General features: G+C 39.8%; 3 protein-coding genes across 3 annotated transcripts; 2 read left to right on the top strand and 1 right to left on the bottom strand.

Annotated features, from left to right (window-relative positions):
* Positions 1-3717: 3717 nt before the first annotated feature.
* On the top strand, positions 3718-6127 carry LOC108050045 (zinc finger protein 236). Its single transcript, XM_017131532.1, has one exon. It carries the CDS (start codon positions 4114-4116, stop codon positions 5263-5265), a length of 1152 nt encoding a protein of 383 aa, XP_016987021.1. The 5' UTR covers positions 3718-4113; the 3' UTR covers positions 5266-6127.
* Positions 6128-6597: 470 nt separating this feature from the next.
* LOC108050046 (NADH dehydrogenase [ubiquinone] 1 alpha subcomplex subunit 13) lies at positions 6598-7414 on the bottom strand. Its single transcript, XM_017131533.2, has 3 exons — positions 7315-7414; positions 7146-7262; positions 6598-7083 (listed from the first exon to the last, which is right to left on the bottom strand). The coding sequence occupies exons 2-3, from the start codon at positions 7249-7251 to the stop codon at positions 6725-6727; spliced, it is 465 nt and encodes a 154-aa protein (XP_016987022.1). The 5' UTR covers positions 7252-7262; positions 7315-7414; the 3' UTR covers positions 6598-6724.
* Positions 7415-8952: 1538 nt separating this feature from the next.
* On the top strand, positions 8953-19993 carry LOC108050002 (probable citrate synthase, mitochondrial). The gene is made up of 3 exons (XM_017131480.1): positions 8953-9193; positions 16907-17884; positions 18675-19993. Exons 1-3 carry the CDS (start codon positions 9149-9151, stop codon positions 19044-19046), a joined length of 1395 nt encoding a protein of 464 aa, XP_016986969.1. The 5' UTR covers positions 8953-9148; the 3' UTR covers positions 19047-19993.
* Positions 19994-20269: the final 276 nt, after the last annotated feature.

Here is a 20269-nt window from a genome sequence, read left to right as displayed (position 1 = left end):
CGAGAGTGTGAGTAGGTGAGGTGAGTAAGACAGGTGAGTGCGAGAGTGAGTGAGTCAGTCAGTCACTTTGTTGGCTTACAGTGGACTAGATAGCGAAATACAACTGGAAAACAAATAAGGAACAGTTTTTAAGGACATATGTAGATGATCACTAACAGATTTTGTTCTGGCAGGTCAATGTTTTTTTTAAGTAGGTCTTCTCTTTTCCATGTCATAATAAAAATATTGATGTAATGACTGATGGAAAGAAGTAATGAAAAATGTTTGGCTTTAACCTATCATATTTTAATGCTCTTTTATAACAATAAATTTTCCAAGTCATAAATGTTGTTCGGGCAATTACACCCACTGTGCACCCGTTCGTTCATCCACATGCCATTAGCATTAACGAAAATCACATAAAGCGCGAGCGAGATGGGGCCAAGGAGAGAAAGGGAGAGAGAGAAAAGCAGTGCAATTAAACCCATGCATGCCCGCGGGGGTCGTTCTGGTGCGCTGGCAATCAGGGTGTGCCAAAAAGTGAAAATCACAAAACACCAACTGATTGCGCCGCTTTTAAGTCGATCAATTAGCGTCGGCAAATCAAAATGTAACGGTGTAATTCAGGCAATTTTAATGGGTTTGTTCTAATAACTCTGTACTTATGTATCTAACGATTAGCTAAATGACTATTTAATACTCTTATTCACAAATAATATTTAAAAATCTTAAAGTTGATCTAAGCAATTCAATTTTCTATAATTAAAGTTAAATGTTTCTTAGCTAATTTTTTAATTCAAAATTTGTATTTGCTTTTGAAAGTGCATACACAGGTGTATCCAGTATAGTGTACATTTGAAACCAAAAACAATCTTTGTCAGTCTGGGGTTAAGGGAAGCCGCTTCAGTTACACGAAAAATTGCAATGGAAATTTCCACTCGTGAATGAGTGTCTTTTGATTGCGTGCCACCCCCCTTTCCACCCAGTCGAACCCCCCAAAAACCCCCATCACACAGCTGTTGCATTGGTTAAACCTCGGCGCCAAGTGAATTTGATCGATAAGAGACAGAAAAGAAATGAAAGGAGAGAAATGCGGGGAAACATTTTGTAAAATGACGAAATTGTGAGGAAAAAGGTTGAACAGAAAAACAATAATAATATGTAATTGGTGGGGTTGGGTAATAATGCAAAATTTGAACAGGTGTTTTCCCGGAAGAACGATTATACTATAATGCCCCCCAAAATACTATAGCATTTCACTTTAATTTGAGCATTTCGAAATGGGCCGGAATTTTCCAGATAATTCTGGTAACGTTTTGATATGCATTCAAATGGATTTCAATCAAATTGAAACAATAAATTTGCAGGCAATCATTGAATTAAAGCTGCATGGCAAAGCAATTTAGAGCTGTTATTTAAAACGGAAAGAAATTGACGAATATTGAAACAAAGCTTTTATACAAATATTTAAATAGATGCTCAAAGATAATACGACCGATATATTGTGTTCTTTATGTAACATAATATTGTATTATCCACACCCCCAGTGAAATTCTAAACATTTTGATGCCAAGATGACGGTGATTTAAAAATCGGGTAGCAAAGACCTTCTTTGGGGCACGTTTTCAGATTTGACTTGGTGCTTTCCTCCAAACTCGAAATTCCAATCGATTTGACAATGGAAAATTCAAGAAACTCGTAGGCCCTTCTGAAGGCAAACATTACTCATACCTATAGCTATTCGATCCGTTCCTAGCCCAAGTAGTCAAATGATCGCAGAGAATCGTAGAATTGTGAAAACAGCCCCTTTTTCCCCGGGAACCCTTTATTTTATTGCCGCAATTCGCGGAAAGTGTACGATAATGGGACACTCATTTTAACCTACCACAATTTCCTTATCACTTTATAAATATTTGTTAATATACCAGCTAGTTATCATACATACAACGTTTAAAAATAAAATAAAACTACGTGGTGGATTTTTATGATTAGATTTATAAAAACTTGTTATTACAATCATATAGGTTCCTATGTTTTATTATACTTAAATTCTTATTAATCTTATAATATAATATATAATATAACTACCAACTTTAGTATAAGTCCATTTGAGGAAATGACAAAACGGAAATTCCTAATACACTTAAATAACATTTAATATAATCTGATGCAATTGACTATTGCTAATCATTCATCTAGATGGAAACGTGATTGCTACGTTTAGCAAAAGTTGTCATAGATTTGCATTTACCCCTGACCCCCAATCAGAAATCGATGATGGGTAACGGAACCCCCATATAGTAATATTTATAGTACTTTGGAACTCTGTACCCTCCAGTGACGCAATTGACTTGGAATATTTAGATTGCAATCTTGGCGCTCATGTGATAGTGCGTCATTAACCCTTTTCTCACTCCAATCAACTTTCTGTATTCAAGTAGCTTCTTGAAGATCTTAAATTTCGAAATACTTTAACTGTAATATACTCTTTGGCATGTTTTAAGCTTGGTTTTTATAATCATTATAAATAGTATGTGTGCATAAAAGTATTTTAATAACTTGAAAGATTATTACGTTTATTTTAATAATAATTTCTACATCACTCTCTTTGCTTTTTAAAGTGATAATGCAAATGTAAAACTTGTGTAATTATGAAAATTTAGCTAATAAATAATGTTTAGTGGGTTAAAAAAGCAAAAACTTTCCATTCATGGGAATTCGCTGAATGATCTTTAATTGACGATCGGCTGAGTCAGTTACGAGCTTTTCCGACATCGCCGATCGATCGTCAATCGGCGATAATTGGTTCAAGGTCGTTTTAGGGGGGTTGTGAAGAAGTGACACGCCCGTTTATAAAAAAACCGCGAAAAAAAGCAAGAAAACGAGAAGAGGGAAAAACAATAAGAAATTGGCCAAACTCTAAGTGCAATATCCACATATAGCTGGTCTAATTTTAGATGTGAGGCGCTGGCGAGTTTTTAAGTGACCACTGATCGCAGCCAAAAGCAAAAATTGCTTGGCGACGTGCCAAATGCAGTGGCGAAAATAGTCTCACCGATTTCCCTGACATCTTCCTCACGACAGGGCACGTCTTTGGGTCTTTATAGAGCTCAAAAGGGGGGAAATGGGGCTGGACGGGGGCTTACTTGCAATCTTTTTAGATATACGAATACCGTATTGTATGCAAATAATCGTATCATTAAACAATAAGGTTTTTAGAAGATTGATCATTTTAATACTTTAAAACGCCTCAACATAAGTTTACCAAACATTAATCTAAACACTATTCGATCTCAAGATTAATAATAAGGAAGCCTAAAAAATTAATAAAATTCTTTGTTATAATTAAACTCTTGTTTGAAAGTTAGCATTATTAAAAAAATATATTTTACAAATGAATCAAAAATAAATTTACCTGACGAAGAAAAAATCACAATAAACACATAATTTTAAGACCACAATATCATTCACAATTGATTATATTTTATAATTTATATACATTTGCTTTTTTTCTTATTTTATTCGTAAAATTATTTTTCATGACCATATTTAGAACAACCTATTCTCTGTTTAACGACAATTTTAAATGCGCGCCAATCTGCCAGCGTTGCCACCCCCTGGAAATTATCGATTACATCGCCGATAACTGCATCGATAGGAAATGGCCAACAAAAAATACCAAAAACCCCTCGCAAGCCAAAAACGCACTAAAAAACCCCTCAAGCGGCGGGCCAGACCGCATGCAGCTCTGCTTCCAGTGTCCACCATCTTGGCCGAAGTTGCCACAAAAGTAAAATCGTGACGAATAAAACTACCCGATCTCGCAAAAAATAAGTGTTGACTATTGTGGAAAAAACACAGAGCGAAAGGCCGCCAAAAAAGCAGGAGAGGATTGCACTCCAGCTGGTCAAGTTCGAAGATTACGATTCCGATTCCAGCGGAGCGACAGAGAGAGACAGAGCGCGTGGAAGGAGGTGCGGAGCGGATTGAGGGAACGGGAGTGGGAGTGGAAAGAGGAGCTGACAAGAAGAAGGAGCTGTCAGCCGGAAAAAAAGCGACTGTCAAATCGGTCACAAACCATCAATTCCCACAGGGACCTACTTACCTACCGCATTACATCCCAGAACCCAGAAGATGAACGCCAAGCGTATCAAGTACTCCACGGTTAAGGAGGAAATCGTGCCCGTGCTCATCCAGCACGATCCCGAGGTGGAGGAAGAGGAGACCGAGGATCAGGAGCACGAGCACGAGGACGACGGCCAGGAGACGCAGTACACGTATGCCTACACAACCACCGAAGACGATGACACCGAGACCGCGGTGGTGACCCTCAGCGATCGGGAGCATGAGGCTCTGGCCAATGCCCAGGAGGTCATCATCGACGAGAATGGTCATGCGGTGACGCTGCAGCAGCTGGTGGAGAACAGCACCGTCGAGGAGGTGGAGACCATCGAACAGGGCGACGGCACCCACACCATCCTCCACATAGTACCCAATATCCATGGCGAAGAGGACGAGGAGCCCGAGGAGGAGGAAGAACTGGAAGAAGGCGAGGAACTCGACCACGACGATGATGAAATCGTGACCGTAGAGCACGAGGAGGGCGAGGTGGACGAGGAAGACGACGAAGTCGGCTCCATTGTCTTCGAGGGCACCATCGACCAGGCCGAACAGGATCCGCATGCCCGCAACAAGACCTTCTATTGCCCCAATTGCGGCAACTGCTACAGTGCCGCTGGCTCCCTGAAGCTCCACATGCGCGCCTGCCTGCGTCAAAGGAACGAGGTGTCCGCCGAGGATCGCAAGTGCAAAGTTTGCAGCAAGGTTTTCAACTCGGTGGCCTACTTGAAGGAGCACATTATGCGGCATACGGGCGAGCAGCCGTTTCGCTGCACTCGATGCTACCGGAAGTTCGTGGACGAGGGCAAGTACGCCGCCCACATGGAGTCGCACAAGCATCAGGATAAGCTGGAGGCCGAGGCGGTCGCCCTGGCCGCCCAACATGGCGGCAAGAAGGTGGTGGTCAAGGAGTTCCAGTGCGCCTTCTGCACCCAAAACTTCACGGTGGTCTTCGATGTGGGCCAGGTGAAGCGCCGCTACGCCTGCGATGCCTGCCGCGACAAGTACTCCAATGCGGAGGCACTGCGTCAGCACAAGCAGCAGGTGGAGGAGAAGCGAGAATTTAGCTGCGAGCGCTGCGGCCGGAAGTTCGTCTTCGAGGGCTTCCTGCAGAGGCATTTGCCCAACTGCGATGGCAGCATTAAGCGACGTCGGGACATGAAGTAGAGGCGGCCGCAACGTGATGGCAACTGGCGGCGACGGCAGCAGCTGCCGGCGGATGAGGACGAGCAGCCGGAGGAGATGGAGTCGTCGCCGCCAGTGCGTTACGTTGTTATCAAGCAGGAGCAGGAGGATGAGGATCAATAGGATCAGTAAAATGAGGAGAATCGGCAAAAGAAGCAGGATGATGATCAGGAGGAGGATCAAGATTCGCCGCCAGGACCACTTAAATCATAACAAGAAGGAGCAGCTGCTGGCCATCTATAGACACACAAAACACCACACACTTACACACGCTTCTTTTTGGGGCCTCAACGTCATCTTCCTTCAATTCCAAAGGAGAGCGTTTTTTTTGTTTACCTATATGCATACCCACACTATTATTATGATTTTTGCCCAGATGGCTTTAAAAGATGGGAGTTGCATTAGATGAGATGATCAGATGATCAAACGATCAGGAGGACGTTGGACACACACGGATGGCGATGATGGCCAATGTATAGATATATATTACTTACTTTTAATTACGACTACTTAATGATAGAGCCCCAAAACACCCGCTATTGTGTAATAACCCCAAACCGAAATGCTGGCACACAAACGCGCGTCAAATCGATGTTGAATTCAATAAAACACTAAATCAAGAAATTTAGCAAGCGATTATTTCGCCCCTTTTCCAGTTTCAGAAGATTTCTCGATTGGTATTTTGTACCAATGACGATATTGTTTTAAATTATGGAAATAATTACCTAATTGTGTCTATTTGCTATTCAAAAACTACTTTGTAAAACGTTCTTAATTATATTGCAATCATCTTTCTATTATTATATCTTGAAAATATATAAATGAAATTGTTTTTCAAATTTTACGAGCTTCTAGTTCACATATAAATATTATTCACCCATAATTCTAAGAATTTCTGAACATAAAGGTTTTTTTTGAACTTAAATTGCGTATCATTGTATTTCTTTTAATTTTAATGTAATCTAACCAATTTAAATGGTTTCTGTTAAAGGAAAGACATGCTTACTTTGTTAGAATTCAATTGCCTACAGTAAATCGATACCTTTCCAAATATTTCCAATTAAAATTTAATAAATAACAAAAAAATACCGTGCGTTTCCATAAAAAGTCGTAGGATTTGTGGCTTTATTAATGAATTCCCTTTTATTAATAAGTCAACCTGATGGGGTTCCCCTTAGTTTAGCTACCCAACCAATTTTTTTGGCCATTTTTGAGCACTGCTCTGCGCCATTTTCCAGATGGACGGCAACGCCCCCTTTAAACAAAAACCTCTGGTAACCTCGGTGCTCCAGGACAAAATATATACACTTGATATTTCAGCCAATCTGACAGTATAATTGGGTGATATTTAGCGCTTAGGCGAGTCTACAAACAAAAAGAGGGAGGCTTTCACAATCGATGATTAGGCTTAGGCATTAACTAATCCATTAACTAGACCCATTTAAGACCAGAGCTTCAAGTGGGCACGCTTGGCATAGGACTTCCAGTCGGAGTGGGCATAGAACTCCTTGAAAATGGGCGTGACCAGGGTGTCCTCGGGCAGGGTCTTGAAGACGGGCTCACCATACCAGGTGCCCACTTCCCAGCCGGGCACGTTCTTCATCAGCTCGGCCTCCTCGTCGCGATTGCGGCGCAACTGGCGCAGGAACTCCCGATCCCTTTCGGCCACCAAAATGGGGAAGATCACATTCTGGGCGGATCGCATCTCGATCTCATCGCGCTTCACCTTCTTGGCGGTCAAGTAGTAGATCCCCAGGCCCACGGTCGTTACGGCCACATAGGTCGCGATCGTGGTGAAGCCTGCCGGGGTATAAATATACAACTGGATCCCACAGATATCGCATATAGCAGCCGTGGCTCACCTGTGAAGTAGCTCTTCGGCGGCACGCGGGCAAAGGGGATCTTCTTGTAGCCGCCCGGCGGTGGCAGGTCCTGTTTTGGGGGGCAATGCGGCACGGCCGTCGCCATGGTGACTCCTCCTGTGGATCGGATCTATCAGTTTACAGTATCCCCGAAAAAATCACTACTTACGCTCGAGTTAAGGGAAAAAACCAGTCGAAATGTCAAAAAAATGAAATGTAGTTTTTTGCATAACACCAGGGCAGTGTGACCAGGGGATGGTAGAGCCTGGCACAAATATCGATGCTTATTCGATACTATCGATGATTCCAGGAATTTAGGTTTTTAAGGTAAGGGTCCCATTCTGTGCGTTTTTTTTTTAATTTTAAATATTGTCGAGTTTTTCACATTTTAAATGCATGTAAATTGAGAAAAACAGAGATTTTACGTAAAACGTGATATACAGGTTGATTTTGAAATGCTGTAACGAATTCAACATGTTGTAAAATTCGAACATACGCCCATTATTTCCCAGGGTTTTGATTAAAAAACCGAACAATTGAACTGAATTTTCTGGATTTTGGCCAAAATAGTTTTCTAAGGGGTACGCTCATGTTTTTTTGCGAAACATTTTTTTTATGAAATTATTTTTCTGTGAAGACAGCTTAATTGAAAATTTTATAACGAATTCAACGATATATGTCACCTAGATGATTTTTTCAGATTTGTCCAAAAATATTTTCAAGATTTTTCAATTATAAGTGATAGCAATAAGCAATTTTATAAGCAATATTTCTTATCTTATAATCGATTACATCATAGTTTTTCAAACGATTAGGTGAATCGATGTCATCGCTAGTTTTATAGGTCCCTTTTTCTGTCAAAATCGCTTACTTCTTTTCATCACTAGTTTCTTTATTCCTTTGAAAAAAGCTTATTAAAGGCGAACTGTTGAAATATCTTTACTTTTTATACGGTCGAATCAATCATGTTCGCCCTGCGTCTTGTAAATGCCGCTTCAGGCAATTATATTCGTCGTTCATTTGCTAAAAAGTCAATTTGGAATACCAAACCGTTCGGTTTCCACCCTTTGCGCTCCAAGCAGGAAGACGATGTTACGGGACAACTGGAGGAGCAGCCACAACCGTCGGATTCCGAATCCTTGCAGCAAATCTCGGAACCGCAGCATTGCGAACAAGTGAGTTTATTCAAAGTAGCCGCCCACGCCTCACACTGCTTGCTTAATCATCTAAAAATGGGTAATTTTATGCATTCTATATGTAATGAAAGCCACAAATTTACTGTAAGCGTACGTATAGATAAATAAGACGTAAGCTTTCTAAATTATTATATTTCAAAATTGGATTTAAATGACTTAAATAGTAGGTTGCAAATCCCACGAAATCCCATAAATATATTATTTATAAAGTTGTAAACTTAATATCAAGTTTTGGAAATTTCACTTTAAATTACGCGCCACATAATGCACTGCTTGATTTAATCTTGCTTGCAGCTTCTTTAGCTGTGAGACTCTGTCAGCGAGTGGCTTAAAAAGTGTGGGAACTTGGGGGTGTAAACAATGTCTAAAGTTAAAGTTTTTAATAAAATTGGGAAAACCACAGTGCCAAATATACAGCACAAATACGGTTGCCTTTTTATTTCCAGAAAAATCTTCTATTATATCGTAGAAATATGTCATTTTATCCCCAGCGTGGGTGTTGGAGTGCCGTAGCAGCCAGCCTTTAGTGTGACCTTGTTTCAGTTGACATTTAAATACCGCTGCGTGGGTTTTAGCGGGTGTTTTTGGTAAACTAAGTAAAACTAAAACGCGCGATTGGCGGGCCATTTCAGTTGCCGCGCAGCTGCTAGACGAGAAAGAAATCTTTTCGCTGAAGAGCCCCACATAAAAAGAACACTTCCAGAAAAAGGAAAGGCAATTTTTTTCTGTGTGTGTGTGTTTTTTCAGTGCAAGGCGAAAGTGTTTTTCTTCAACTCGCAGCCGTAATCGTATCGTAATCGCATTGCCATGTCGCTCTATCGCATTTCCGCACGCAAATTGTCCGAGGCGCAGGTGAGTTATTACATAGATTTTCGTTCAGTGTATCTTCGCCATCGTTTCCCGGGATTTCCATTACCTTTCCTTCCAGTTTGATAACTGTTAAGTGTGTCGTGTCCCGCTTTTGTTGTTAACACCTTCTTATCCTACTCTTCTTCTTCCTCCACGCACGTCACGCTGGAACAAAAAAAAAAGAATTTCCAGCCATGTGCTTGCGATTAAGAAACTTTGTTCTATTGTATTGTTGGCAAATGATAAGTCCAAAGTATGTGTGTGTGTTCTAATACATTACATAATCGCCAAATGAAATTCGCCTAGCTGTTTTTTTTTGGCAACATCGAAATGCCTCTATAAATAAATCTCGGTTTTTTGGGTTTAACGAACTCGTCTTCTTTGGCCCGCCCATTATTTATTTTGTGGTAAATTTCCACAAGTCCGGCTTTAACTTTTTTGGCCTTATTCTTGTAAATTTACAACAAAAACAAATGCCACGGCGCAGAGAGAGCAAAATTAAGAAAAAAGAGAGCAATAGGTAGGGGGGAAAAAACAGAGAGTAACATTTATTTTCTCTCTTTTTTTGTTCCGTTTCCCATGCGTGTCCCGTTGTTGTTGTTGCCAAAAAAATACAAGAAAAAGAAATGCCATCTCTTTCTGTCAAAAGAAGTGTCCGCCGAATGACCTTAAAGCAAAAGGAGGAGGAACACGCCCATTCACCACCCACCGGCAATGCACATTTGCATGTGTGTAGATTGCATAATGCTTACTAAAAAAAAACCGAAAAGAAAAGAATTTGCGAAATGATAATTGAAAAATCAATATCATCACATACACATTGTCGGCTTGCACACGTACACACACAAAAAAGGGCTCGCAGGACGAGCCTCCTTTTGATTTTTGGGGGTGCTTTTATTCTTCTTTGACCTGCGTTGGGTAATATTTACACCGGGGAAAATATAGTGGCCAATCAAATTGATTTACAAAATTTTTAAAACAAATTCTTGTTTTTCCAACATGTAGGATTCAGGAACATAGTTTATAGGGGAAAATCACACTGAAGTAGAAAATATTAAATTCAGCTTTAGCTTTATCTATTATTTAAGATTAAGTTAAAGTTGTATAAGAAAAATATTTAACGTTTCATATTTGTAAAAACAACGATGTATAAAAAATAATAATACGCTAATCAAAGTTATTTAGTAGTTAGTTTCCCAACGAAAATTTATAAAAAAATTTTTAAATTGAATTAACAAAATATTTGTTAAATACATTAATTACTATTAAATATCAAAAAACGTGCTAAACAAATTACATTTGTAAACTACAAAAAAACAACAACAATATCTTGCAGTGTAGAATTTGCCAAACGTTATGCACACTCCCCAATTCTTCTTCTTCCTGTTCTGCCGGCGCTGGTAGCGTGCCAAAAAAAACATTGACGTTGGCAGAGGCGTTTTATATAAATTTCCTTTATTTTTTTTTTGCGTTTTACTGGTTTTGGCTATAAATAATTGTTGTAAATGTTAGACTACATAAGATGTTTGGCAATCGGCTTAATTTGTTTATTCTCTACTTCTTATTATTGAAACCATCCTATTTTTTTAATTTTAGGGAACTGATTAGCGAATAGAGGTTTTTTTTATTAGCATATAGTATTTTAGGCAAAAAAAAAGATACTTTTGTTTTATTTGCGTTTGACGTAGCTTGACGAAATGGTAACACGCGAAATTTTTTATCGCCTGTCCGCTAATACGTCACAAATCGTGACGATTCTTACGTAACGCCCACGACCCTTTTGCAAACCAAAGAGAATAGAAAGTAAAGAGAGTGTAGAGAGAGGTTAACAAAAAAAAAAAACGGAAAAAGTAAACAGATGATCAAGCGATTGCATAAGAGCAAATGCATAATTTATACGCGGTATACACATTTGAATATTAGGTTTTACGGCCGCAGCGCATTTTTTTGATTAGGGAATCTAAATCGGGATTTTATGACCGTTGGGCAAAGCTCAAGTGGACCTTTTCCACCTGGGTTCTCCAATCCCGAATGCTAGTTATGTGCGAGATAACGCCGGTTGGGTTAGCGGGCGTCATGGAAAGTTTGGGGGCTTGTGGGCCCCGAGATAAAGAAAGGGGCCCCAAATCATAGCATCGATCATAAAAACTGTCATCTACCCCTTGGTCTTAATTATATGTAAGCATTATATAAATAATACACACATATTTAACGAAACCATATAGAAACTTCTAAAGTGCGCTTAAAACTTCTTGGATGATAAATTATTTAAAAAAAAAGTCATAATTATATTTCTTATCAATAATGTTTTCCATGTTTTCCGTTATCAGTAGGCGTTTATCTCTTCAATACAAATTATATTAAGCCAATTTACATATTATGTGAAATACTTGATTGAATTTTAACCTCTTTAAAATAAATATTACGATAAACATAATAAAATAATGTTGTTTCTTATCAGTATATTTTTTTTCTATACAACACGTATTAAATGTTAAATAATTCCCACAAGTGCAATGATTACTACCGATTGCGTAGCTCAATAATATGTTTTAATCTCAGAGTTGTGCAATTGAAGCGCATCATTAAAAATGTCACCTTGCCAAGACACAGCCCATTGTTGGACAATACTAAATGCATTGTCTTACATAGCTTCTAATACTATATCTGAATATCTATGGCGTAATCTATGAGGAAATATCAGGACTGCGTGCAGTATCTGATAATTTTCTGCTCGTGCGCTCTATTCGTCTTGTTCTTCTGCTATACATATGAGTATGTACATACATACACCCCCCATATAACCCCTTCTATTTCGGCCTGATAAGCGTGACAAATTTGCTGCTGGGCACATGATCGGTAGACGTCGCCATATCGCTGATAGCACCGACACGCAAAGCCCCCCAACCAACTGGGATTGGAATGGGAATGAGAATGCGAATGGGAATATAAGGTGTTAACTCAATCAGTTTTATTTTGTTCGTGATAAAAACACAGCCAAATATTTGTGTTTATATTTAGGCGATTTCGCAATGCGCAAATGAGCAGGGCTCCAACTTGCAAATTTGTCGTCAGAAAACAAATAAACACAGAGCTTCAAGGCGAGTTAATGGGTCTACTTAAAAGATACATGTATCTGTATATGGATGATTGATGGGCTGGGGAAAATGTTGGCAGAAAAACAAAACAAGGCTACATAGAAAACAAAACGAATAGTTCCTCCCTTTTTAACAGTAAACATTAGGATTACATTTATTTTTAAAAATATCAACTAGTTATATTCATTAATTGTAATATATGATTAGTGATGTTAAACGCGATAGGTTTAACTTGATAAAACAAGATTTTCTTAATTCCGTTTTCATTTCAAAAGCCATTCTTTCAAGAAGTTGTTTCCACTTACAATAATCAGTTTCCAAGCTTAAGCTAATTAAAACATTCTAACATTTAAAGAAGACAAAATGAAATGCAAATTTGTTTCTGTTTACGATAGCTAAACCTAAATTTATTGCCACAGCCTTATTATGATCTTTGGCTAAGCCAGAATTTTACAGCTTTTAAATGACTAAAGGGAAAAAATCGCACCCGGCAACAACAGTCGTCTGAAGTTTGTTCAACTGATCCGAACCGAATGGGATTACGTCACGCGGTACTTTCAATGCGATGCGATTGTATGATGTGTGTTTACTTTCGGCATCTGTGGCGAGAGACACAATAAAAAATAAGGGGGGATATACAGAGAGAATTCATCACAGAGAGAACGGCAAACAGCGCACTAAACTTAATTAAGACGATTAACTCGGACTGCAATTATTAGACAACTGACAAGCGGTCTCTAATAGCAGAAATCATTAAACCGAATTGAAAACGTCACGCGAGGCAAGGAGAAACCAAGGTTCTAAAATCCACAAACCCCTTTAAAAGCCCCATTCACAGCGAGATCAAACAGTTTTCGTGATGATCATTCAAATGCCATGCAATTGAACTACAGTGATCGCTCGCAAATTACTTTTATTGTGCTTTCTAGTTGCATGGAGTTAATTACCTATAATATAAATAATATTATTTAACCTCTTATGTAATTGCAAACAAGAATCACAATAGCTTTTGCACATACATTTTTGTAAAAATATAAAATCAATCTTAAGGGGTATTTTAAGTTAATCCTCAACTAAAAATCTTTTTTCTAACTATCTAAGAAAACTGATAAATCTTTGTAGTTATGTTTCAAAAGATATCTTGACTTCTGAATCGACTTTTTCAAGACTTTTCATAAAATTCTATAATCGCATTCCTATTAAAATTAATACAATTCAAAGTACAAGGCTATTAAATGTAATCTCAAGAGCTCCATAAGTTGGTTTAATTTGCAAAACTCAATAAAGTTGAGTTCATGATAGTGGGATAGGGGATTCACTGTAGTCTGGGTGTGAGAACACTTGATTCCATCTCCACTGACGGGGTCATCGGCGGCTCACCTCGATGACAACTCTGCTCTGTTGTCGTGGCTCCGAGGCTTTCCCGGGTTTTTCAAGGCACTACAATATGTACATACATACAAATGTCTGTAGTTTCCATGGGCAATATACAAGTATATTGCATAATCCGGCTATTGGATCATTCGATCTTTTGGGGCGGCGAAAGGAAGTCTGCCGGCGCCGCCAAAACAAGCGAATCGCTTCCTTGATGACAACGCAACTGCGACTAGTTAGACATGCGATAATTGCCGGCGCGTGAGACCTTGAAATTCATTTGGAATTGGAATACCACATACTTGCCGTATTCTCGGGGGCCTCGGCTTATCAGCAGATGAACGCGCGCCTCTCCGCCAGATAATGGCCCCTCAAATTGTATACAAATGTATTCTCGCTCAACTTAAGGCCCATTTTGAAGTACCCCCCCAAAAACAATAAAAAGCATAGCGATAAGATAGTAGCGGCAGCGGTACAGTGATGTGTGGTCATTAAGTTTCGTTTTGAAGTGTTACGCAAACCTTTCTCTCTACCGTTCAAAGCAAAAACCGCACTCATGACAGCTCAATTAGCATTTTCTTGGGTGAAATATGGTCTTTTCTTTGCGGTTTGCTGCTGCACCGCCAACAAAACGACGTTTTTCACGTTTTCTTGGGTTACTGATTTCACACTACACAGCTGAAAAATGGGGACATATTTGAGCTTATACTATTTATTATTTGAGGTTTTAAAAACCAATTTCCTATCACATATGTATTGACTTGATTTAATGAATTTAATTATTTTAAATAATAAATGAATTACAAATACGAGAATTAGGTTTAAATAATAGATTTTGAAATTGTAGTAAATTTTGCAAGTCCTTTTCTCTCAGTGCTTCTTTTGTGGTAACGGAAACCAACACTTGCGGTTGGCAACCAACTTTACCACCCGTCCTCTTCCTTTTCCACCAATATCAACCTGTTTTTGGTACGTTACTCGGCTATTATCGGTAATTAATATGCACGTCGGGCTGGCCAAAACGTAATTTATCAATGAATTTGGGGCTTTATGTAGGTGGAAACCGGTCGACAATCGCTTGGTTGGTTGACAAATCAAATGGTCCGCAAATCATGCAATTCAATTTTGCAGGCGGCGCCACAAGTTCAGTTGGTTAATTGAATTTGTTGACCCACTGGCCGCACAACCAGAAAATAAAAAAAATAAACCAAGGGGTATTATGGTTGAGATTTTGTTGTGGAAAAGAGGGGGGCAACTACGGCTGTCAATCAAAAGCAAAATCGCACTTTGCGCCTGCCGAGCGGAATCGGAATTGAAATTGGACTCTGGGGCTCTCGAAACGCAGCTCGGAATTCCATTTCGTATCGTTTTATTTGACAAAATGCCAACGCGTGGCAAAAGATCACCAGAGGCGTTTCTGGTAGGTGGTTACTATTTAACATTTTTTTGTTTTATTTATTCCGAAAAAGAATTTGTGCATACATTACTGGTTAGCTTTTTTCTAATTCTTTTGCGACTTCAAGATAGTTATTATCTTAAAAAGTATATTTTTATAATTTATTTTCTTATTGACTGTTTCGTAAGAAATCTTAATGATCATTTTGTCAAGTGTAAGTCTTTATAATTTAAGGAAGCGTTAAGTCGCGAGTCTTACAATTTGTTTCGGAAGAACCCTCTTAACTACGCCCCAAAGCGAATATACCCTCAAATTAACATAAACTTTTTTGCATCTGGCTTTTGACGCGTGCTGATCTTGCACTTGGTGACTTCCGAAAAAACTAAAAAATAAATTAAATATAACTGAGGATTGATTCAGGTGTTGTGGGCGGTTCACTGAACGGCCAATTAAGTTGAATTTAATTAAGTGCCGGCAACTGTTTGTGGCACACAGTTCGTCAAACCCTGGGAACTAGTTCGTTGACGCACCACCGAGTTGAGTCATGGCATTACATATATGTATGTATGGTTGACATAGCGACCGAGTAAGCAAGTGCAGCATTATCAGCTGAGCTCAGACTTCCACACAGACGGGGTATTATTTATTATATGCGTTTCGCCTTGTACTTGAAAGCGCCGTTCAATGACGTTCAAAACAGCCGATTGCGATCGATAACATTGATCGGAAGTGCTCGCTAGTTTGTCAGGCTTAAGCAAATTAGCGGGATTGTTTATGTGCTCTGTGGGATTTTAAATCGAATTCTATATGTAATCTTTATGATTCCGATTTGTTCCGCACTTTCCCCAGACTGCATTAAGTTCTAACGATTCCTGGCGATATTTCGATAGGTAACTAACGATAGATTTCAATTAATATCGAAATATTTAAAAAGCTTGACAGCTAACATTCCGTTTTTATTGCATTTTATTTATTGATTATATAAGATTTATTTTTGTATTCTGATGTCAGGAGTATTCAACGACCTGTTGTATATCATTGAAAGCGAAACCTTATAGGTCAAGTATTTAAACGGTTGATATAAACTTTCAATGAGTAATTGGAAAACAATACTTGTTATACTTGCTTCTTTGCTAAGAATTGTTTGTTTGCAACTATAATCGTATGTTTGGATTAAGATCCAATGAAATTGGGACAGAAAATATTGCAGTCAACATGTCTCCAACATTTACGAGCTGATTATTCGCATATTTCTTTGTTGGAAATTGTTTATTTGCATTTAATCTTATGTTTGGTTTAAGATCGAATTTAATTGGGACAGAAAATATTACAGTCAGGCGAAAAATCAACATGTCTCCAATATTTACAAGCTGATGATGTTGCTTTGTTGGAAATTGTTTATTTGCAACTAATCCCATGTTTGTGGGGACAGAAAATATTACAGTCAGGCGAATAACCATCATGTATGTCTCTCCAATGTTTACAAGCTGATTATACGCATATTTCTTTGTTGGAAATTGTTAATTACTAAATAATGGATAAACCAAAGGGGGTTCGTTCTTACATATAGTATTCTTGTTGATTCGTTTAATTTATTTTGAAACCCGAAAATTATTATCTTTCTGTTTATTTGTATTCACTTTGTGTTATTCCTTAGCCAAAATAATTACAAAAACCGGTTGTCTCTGGTTAAATATAGCTTAGGTTTTTTGAAAAGTATTTGTGAATTTCATGGAACTGAAAGTAAAGTCCCCGAACATAAAACTCGTTACTCACCATCTTATTATATAAAGTCCCCCAAGTGAAACCCCCAAAACTCATTCAGATTCCCCTCTCAATCCCTTCCAGAAACTGCCAAATGTGGGATCCTATGTTCGCATGATCGCCGCTGATGGCAAGAGCCTGCGCGACGTGCTGACCGCCAAGGTGCCCCAGGAGCAGGAGCGCGTGAAGAACTTCCGCAAGCAGCATGGCGCCACCAAGATGGGCGAAACGACCATCGACATGATGTACGGCGGCATGCGCGGCATCAAGGCCCTGGTCACCGAGACCTCGGTGCTGGATGCGGACGAGGGTATCCGCTTCCGCGGCCTCTCCATTCCCGAGTGCCAACAGGTCCTGCCCGCCGCCGATGGTGGCACCGAGCCCCTGCCCGAGGGTCTCTTCTGGCTGCTGCTGACCGGCGAGGTGCCCACCAAGTCCCAGGTGCAACAGCTGTCCCGCGAGTGGGCCGACCGGGCTGCCCTGCCCCAGCATGTGGTCACCATGTTGAACAACATGCCCACCACCCTGCACCCGATGTCGCAGTTCGCCGCCGCCGTCACCGCGCTGAACCACGACAGCAAGTTCGCCAAGGCCTACTCGGATGGTGTGCACAAGAGCAAGTACTGGGAGTACGTCTACGAGGACAGCATGGATCTGATTGCCAAGCTGCCCGTGGTTGCGGCCACCATCTACTGCAACACCTATCGCGGCGGCAAGGGCTCCCGTTCGATCGACTCCAACCTGGATTGGTCCGCGAACTTCGTGAAGATGCTCGGCTACGACAATGCCCCCTTCACCGAGCTGATGCGTCTCTATCTGACCATCCACAGTGACCACGAGGGTGGCAACGTGTCCGCCCACACCGTTCATTTGGTGGGCTCGGCCCTCAGCGATCCCTACCTCTCCTTCGCCGCCGGCCTGAACGGTCTGGCTGGTCCCCTGCACGGCCTGGCCAACCAGGAGGTGCTCGTGTGGCTGCGCAAGCTGCAGAAGGAGGCTGGCAACAACCCCTCGGAGGAGCAGCTCAAGGAGTATATCTGGAAGACCCTCAAGTCTGGCCAGGTAAGAGCTTTCCTATGCATATATATTATAAGTCCTTATAAAGTCTGCCAAGTTAGGAGAAGGCAGAAGCTAATTGTAAACGATGCAGCGACTGCATATTCAAGTATTATAAAATCTAAAAAAAGGCATAAATATTATCTATTTACGTATTGAATGATCTTACTATCAGCACAATCAAAAAAACACATATTATCAAGTGTTACATCATGGATTTTCTTTAAAAATAATATGCCTAAACTTGGCCTAACTGTTATCAAAGCTTACAGAATTTAATATGATTATTAGAATAATCACTGGATATTTTTATATTTTCTTTGTTTTAATTTCACTTTTAAAAATGTTTAACCTTACTTAAATCATTTTATATAATGCAGACCACAGATATGCTTATATGATGAGCAAACAAACACAAGAGAACTCATTCAAAACAAAAATAATGGCCATAAATTTAGCTTTAGCTTTTCTATATGTTTTCGCTGAGCATTTCTGTTGGCATGAATAAATTAGTATTTTTGGATCCGCCTTAAAAAGTAAGTTTTTATGATCAAAACAAATTTGGACCAGCTTCAAAATGTGGTTTGCATTTGAAATTTTTGGTATAAGGTGCAATAAGTTAAATAAAATAATTATTAAATAAGAATTGAATTAAAGTACTAAAATGTGATGAAGCTACTAGTAATAATGTAATAAGATCAATACAAAATAAATAGAAAGGAGACTTAGAAATGCCGCATAGTTGTTTTCGAGATGTAACTAATACTAAAACCAAATCAATTTGTCATTTTTTCAGGTCGTTCCCGGCTATGGACATGCCGTGCTCCGCAAGACCGATCCCCGCTACACCTGCCAGCGCGAGTTTGCGTTGAAGCACCTGCCCGATGACGAGACCTTCCAGCTGGTGTCTAAGATCTACAAGGTGGTGCCCCCAATTCTGACCGAGACCGGCAAGGTGAAGAACCCCTGGCCCAATGTAGATGCCCATTCCGGTGTGCTGCTGCAGTACTACGGCATGAAGGAGATGAACTACTACACGGTGCTCTTCGGCGTGTCCCGCGCCCTCGGCGTCCTGGCCTCCCTCGTTTGGGATCGTGCCCTCGGCCTGCCCATCGAGCGCCCCAAGTCGTTCTCCACCGATCTGCTGGTCAAGATGGTCCAGAAGTAAGCCACAACTGGTCATCGAGCGGGAGGAGCTGGAGTTCAATCTTTTATAGCCAGAGGATGTTGGATGGACGAAGGATGCAGAAGCTGTAGATTGTAATAGACGAGGGACGAGGTAGAGCGAGCGAGAGAGAGAGAGTGATTCAATTCGATTGGATTGAATTGGATTGGATTAGGATTGGATATCGATATGACGACGCTGATATTGAGAGAGTTGGATATGTGTAGTTGAGGAGAACAGCAACCAAATACGAACCAATAGGACAAAATAAAAACCAGAAGAAAACTGCAACACACTGCAACCGCAAAACAATAAGTTGGAAATAAGGCCGAAACTTATTTTTAGTAGTAAAATAATTAACGAAAAGAAACCAACAAGCAAACACTTAATTAATTGTTTAAGCTATATATATATATATATATACATATATATATATACGATTGACTATATATATAGGGACAGGCAGAGAGAGAAAATTGTTTGCGCCTATTGTTTATGTTCAGCATTTCCCCACACCCACACCCAAAACAACCGCCCAACCTCCCACGTTCCCCCCACTCTTTATTTAGTTTGTTATGTTTTCATCTTAGCCGATCGACTAACCACGACCTTAATGCTTCATCCCCAACAACGCCCGACCCACCAGCACCACCCCGCCTAAAAACCTAAAAAAATTACTAACTTGATAACATTTTACTTTTAATTTAACTATAATTTATTATGCAAACAAGATACAAACGAGAAATACAATACAAAAAACAAGTGTAAAGAAACCAACAAAAACATTTAAAAAAAAACTCAATAAAAAAACAGAACAATAAATAATATAATGCATAGAGAGTAGTTATTGCCAACTCCACCAGTGGAATCTGCAAAAAAGCGTTCGTTCATTGCCGTGCAAGTGTATTCGAGAAAGCAACCCCACAATAATAAACCTTAGCAAACTTGAATCGAAGAGCGTGTGTCCATTTTCAGAGCGAAAGGGTTGAAAGGTGCGAAAAGTCGGAAAAGTGACCAATGATCAACATCGAAAATTGTGTAAATGTCACTGCCAGTGTGACCGAAGTCCTGGCCCTGGCACTGCCGGTGTGACCAAAGCTGCAAATGACGCTTGGACTAGTCGCTAGTCACGTAATTTCAATAGGTGACGAATCTTAATACATATATAACTATTTCCGAGTATTTTCGCATAAATGTTACTATGGTAACGAAAGTATCTTAGCTTT

Source organism: Drosophila rhopaloa, unplaced genomic scaffold, assembly GCF_018152115.1.
Source record: "Drosophila rhopaloa isolate 14029-0021.01 unplaced genomic scaffold, ASM1815211v1 contig_3, whole genome shotgun sequence".
Classification (NCBI taxonomy): Eukaryota; Metazoa; Arthropoda; class Insecta; order Diptera; family Drosophilidae; genus Drosophila; species Drosophila rhopaloa.
This window is presented reverse-complemented; position numbering and strand designations above follow the sequence as displayed.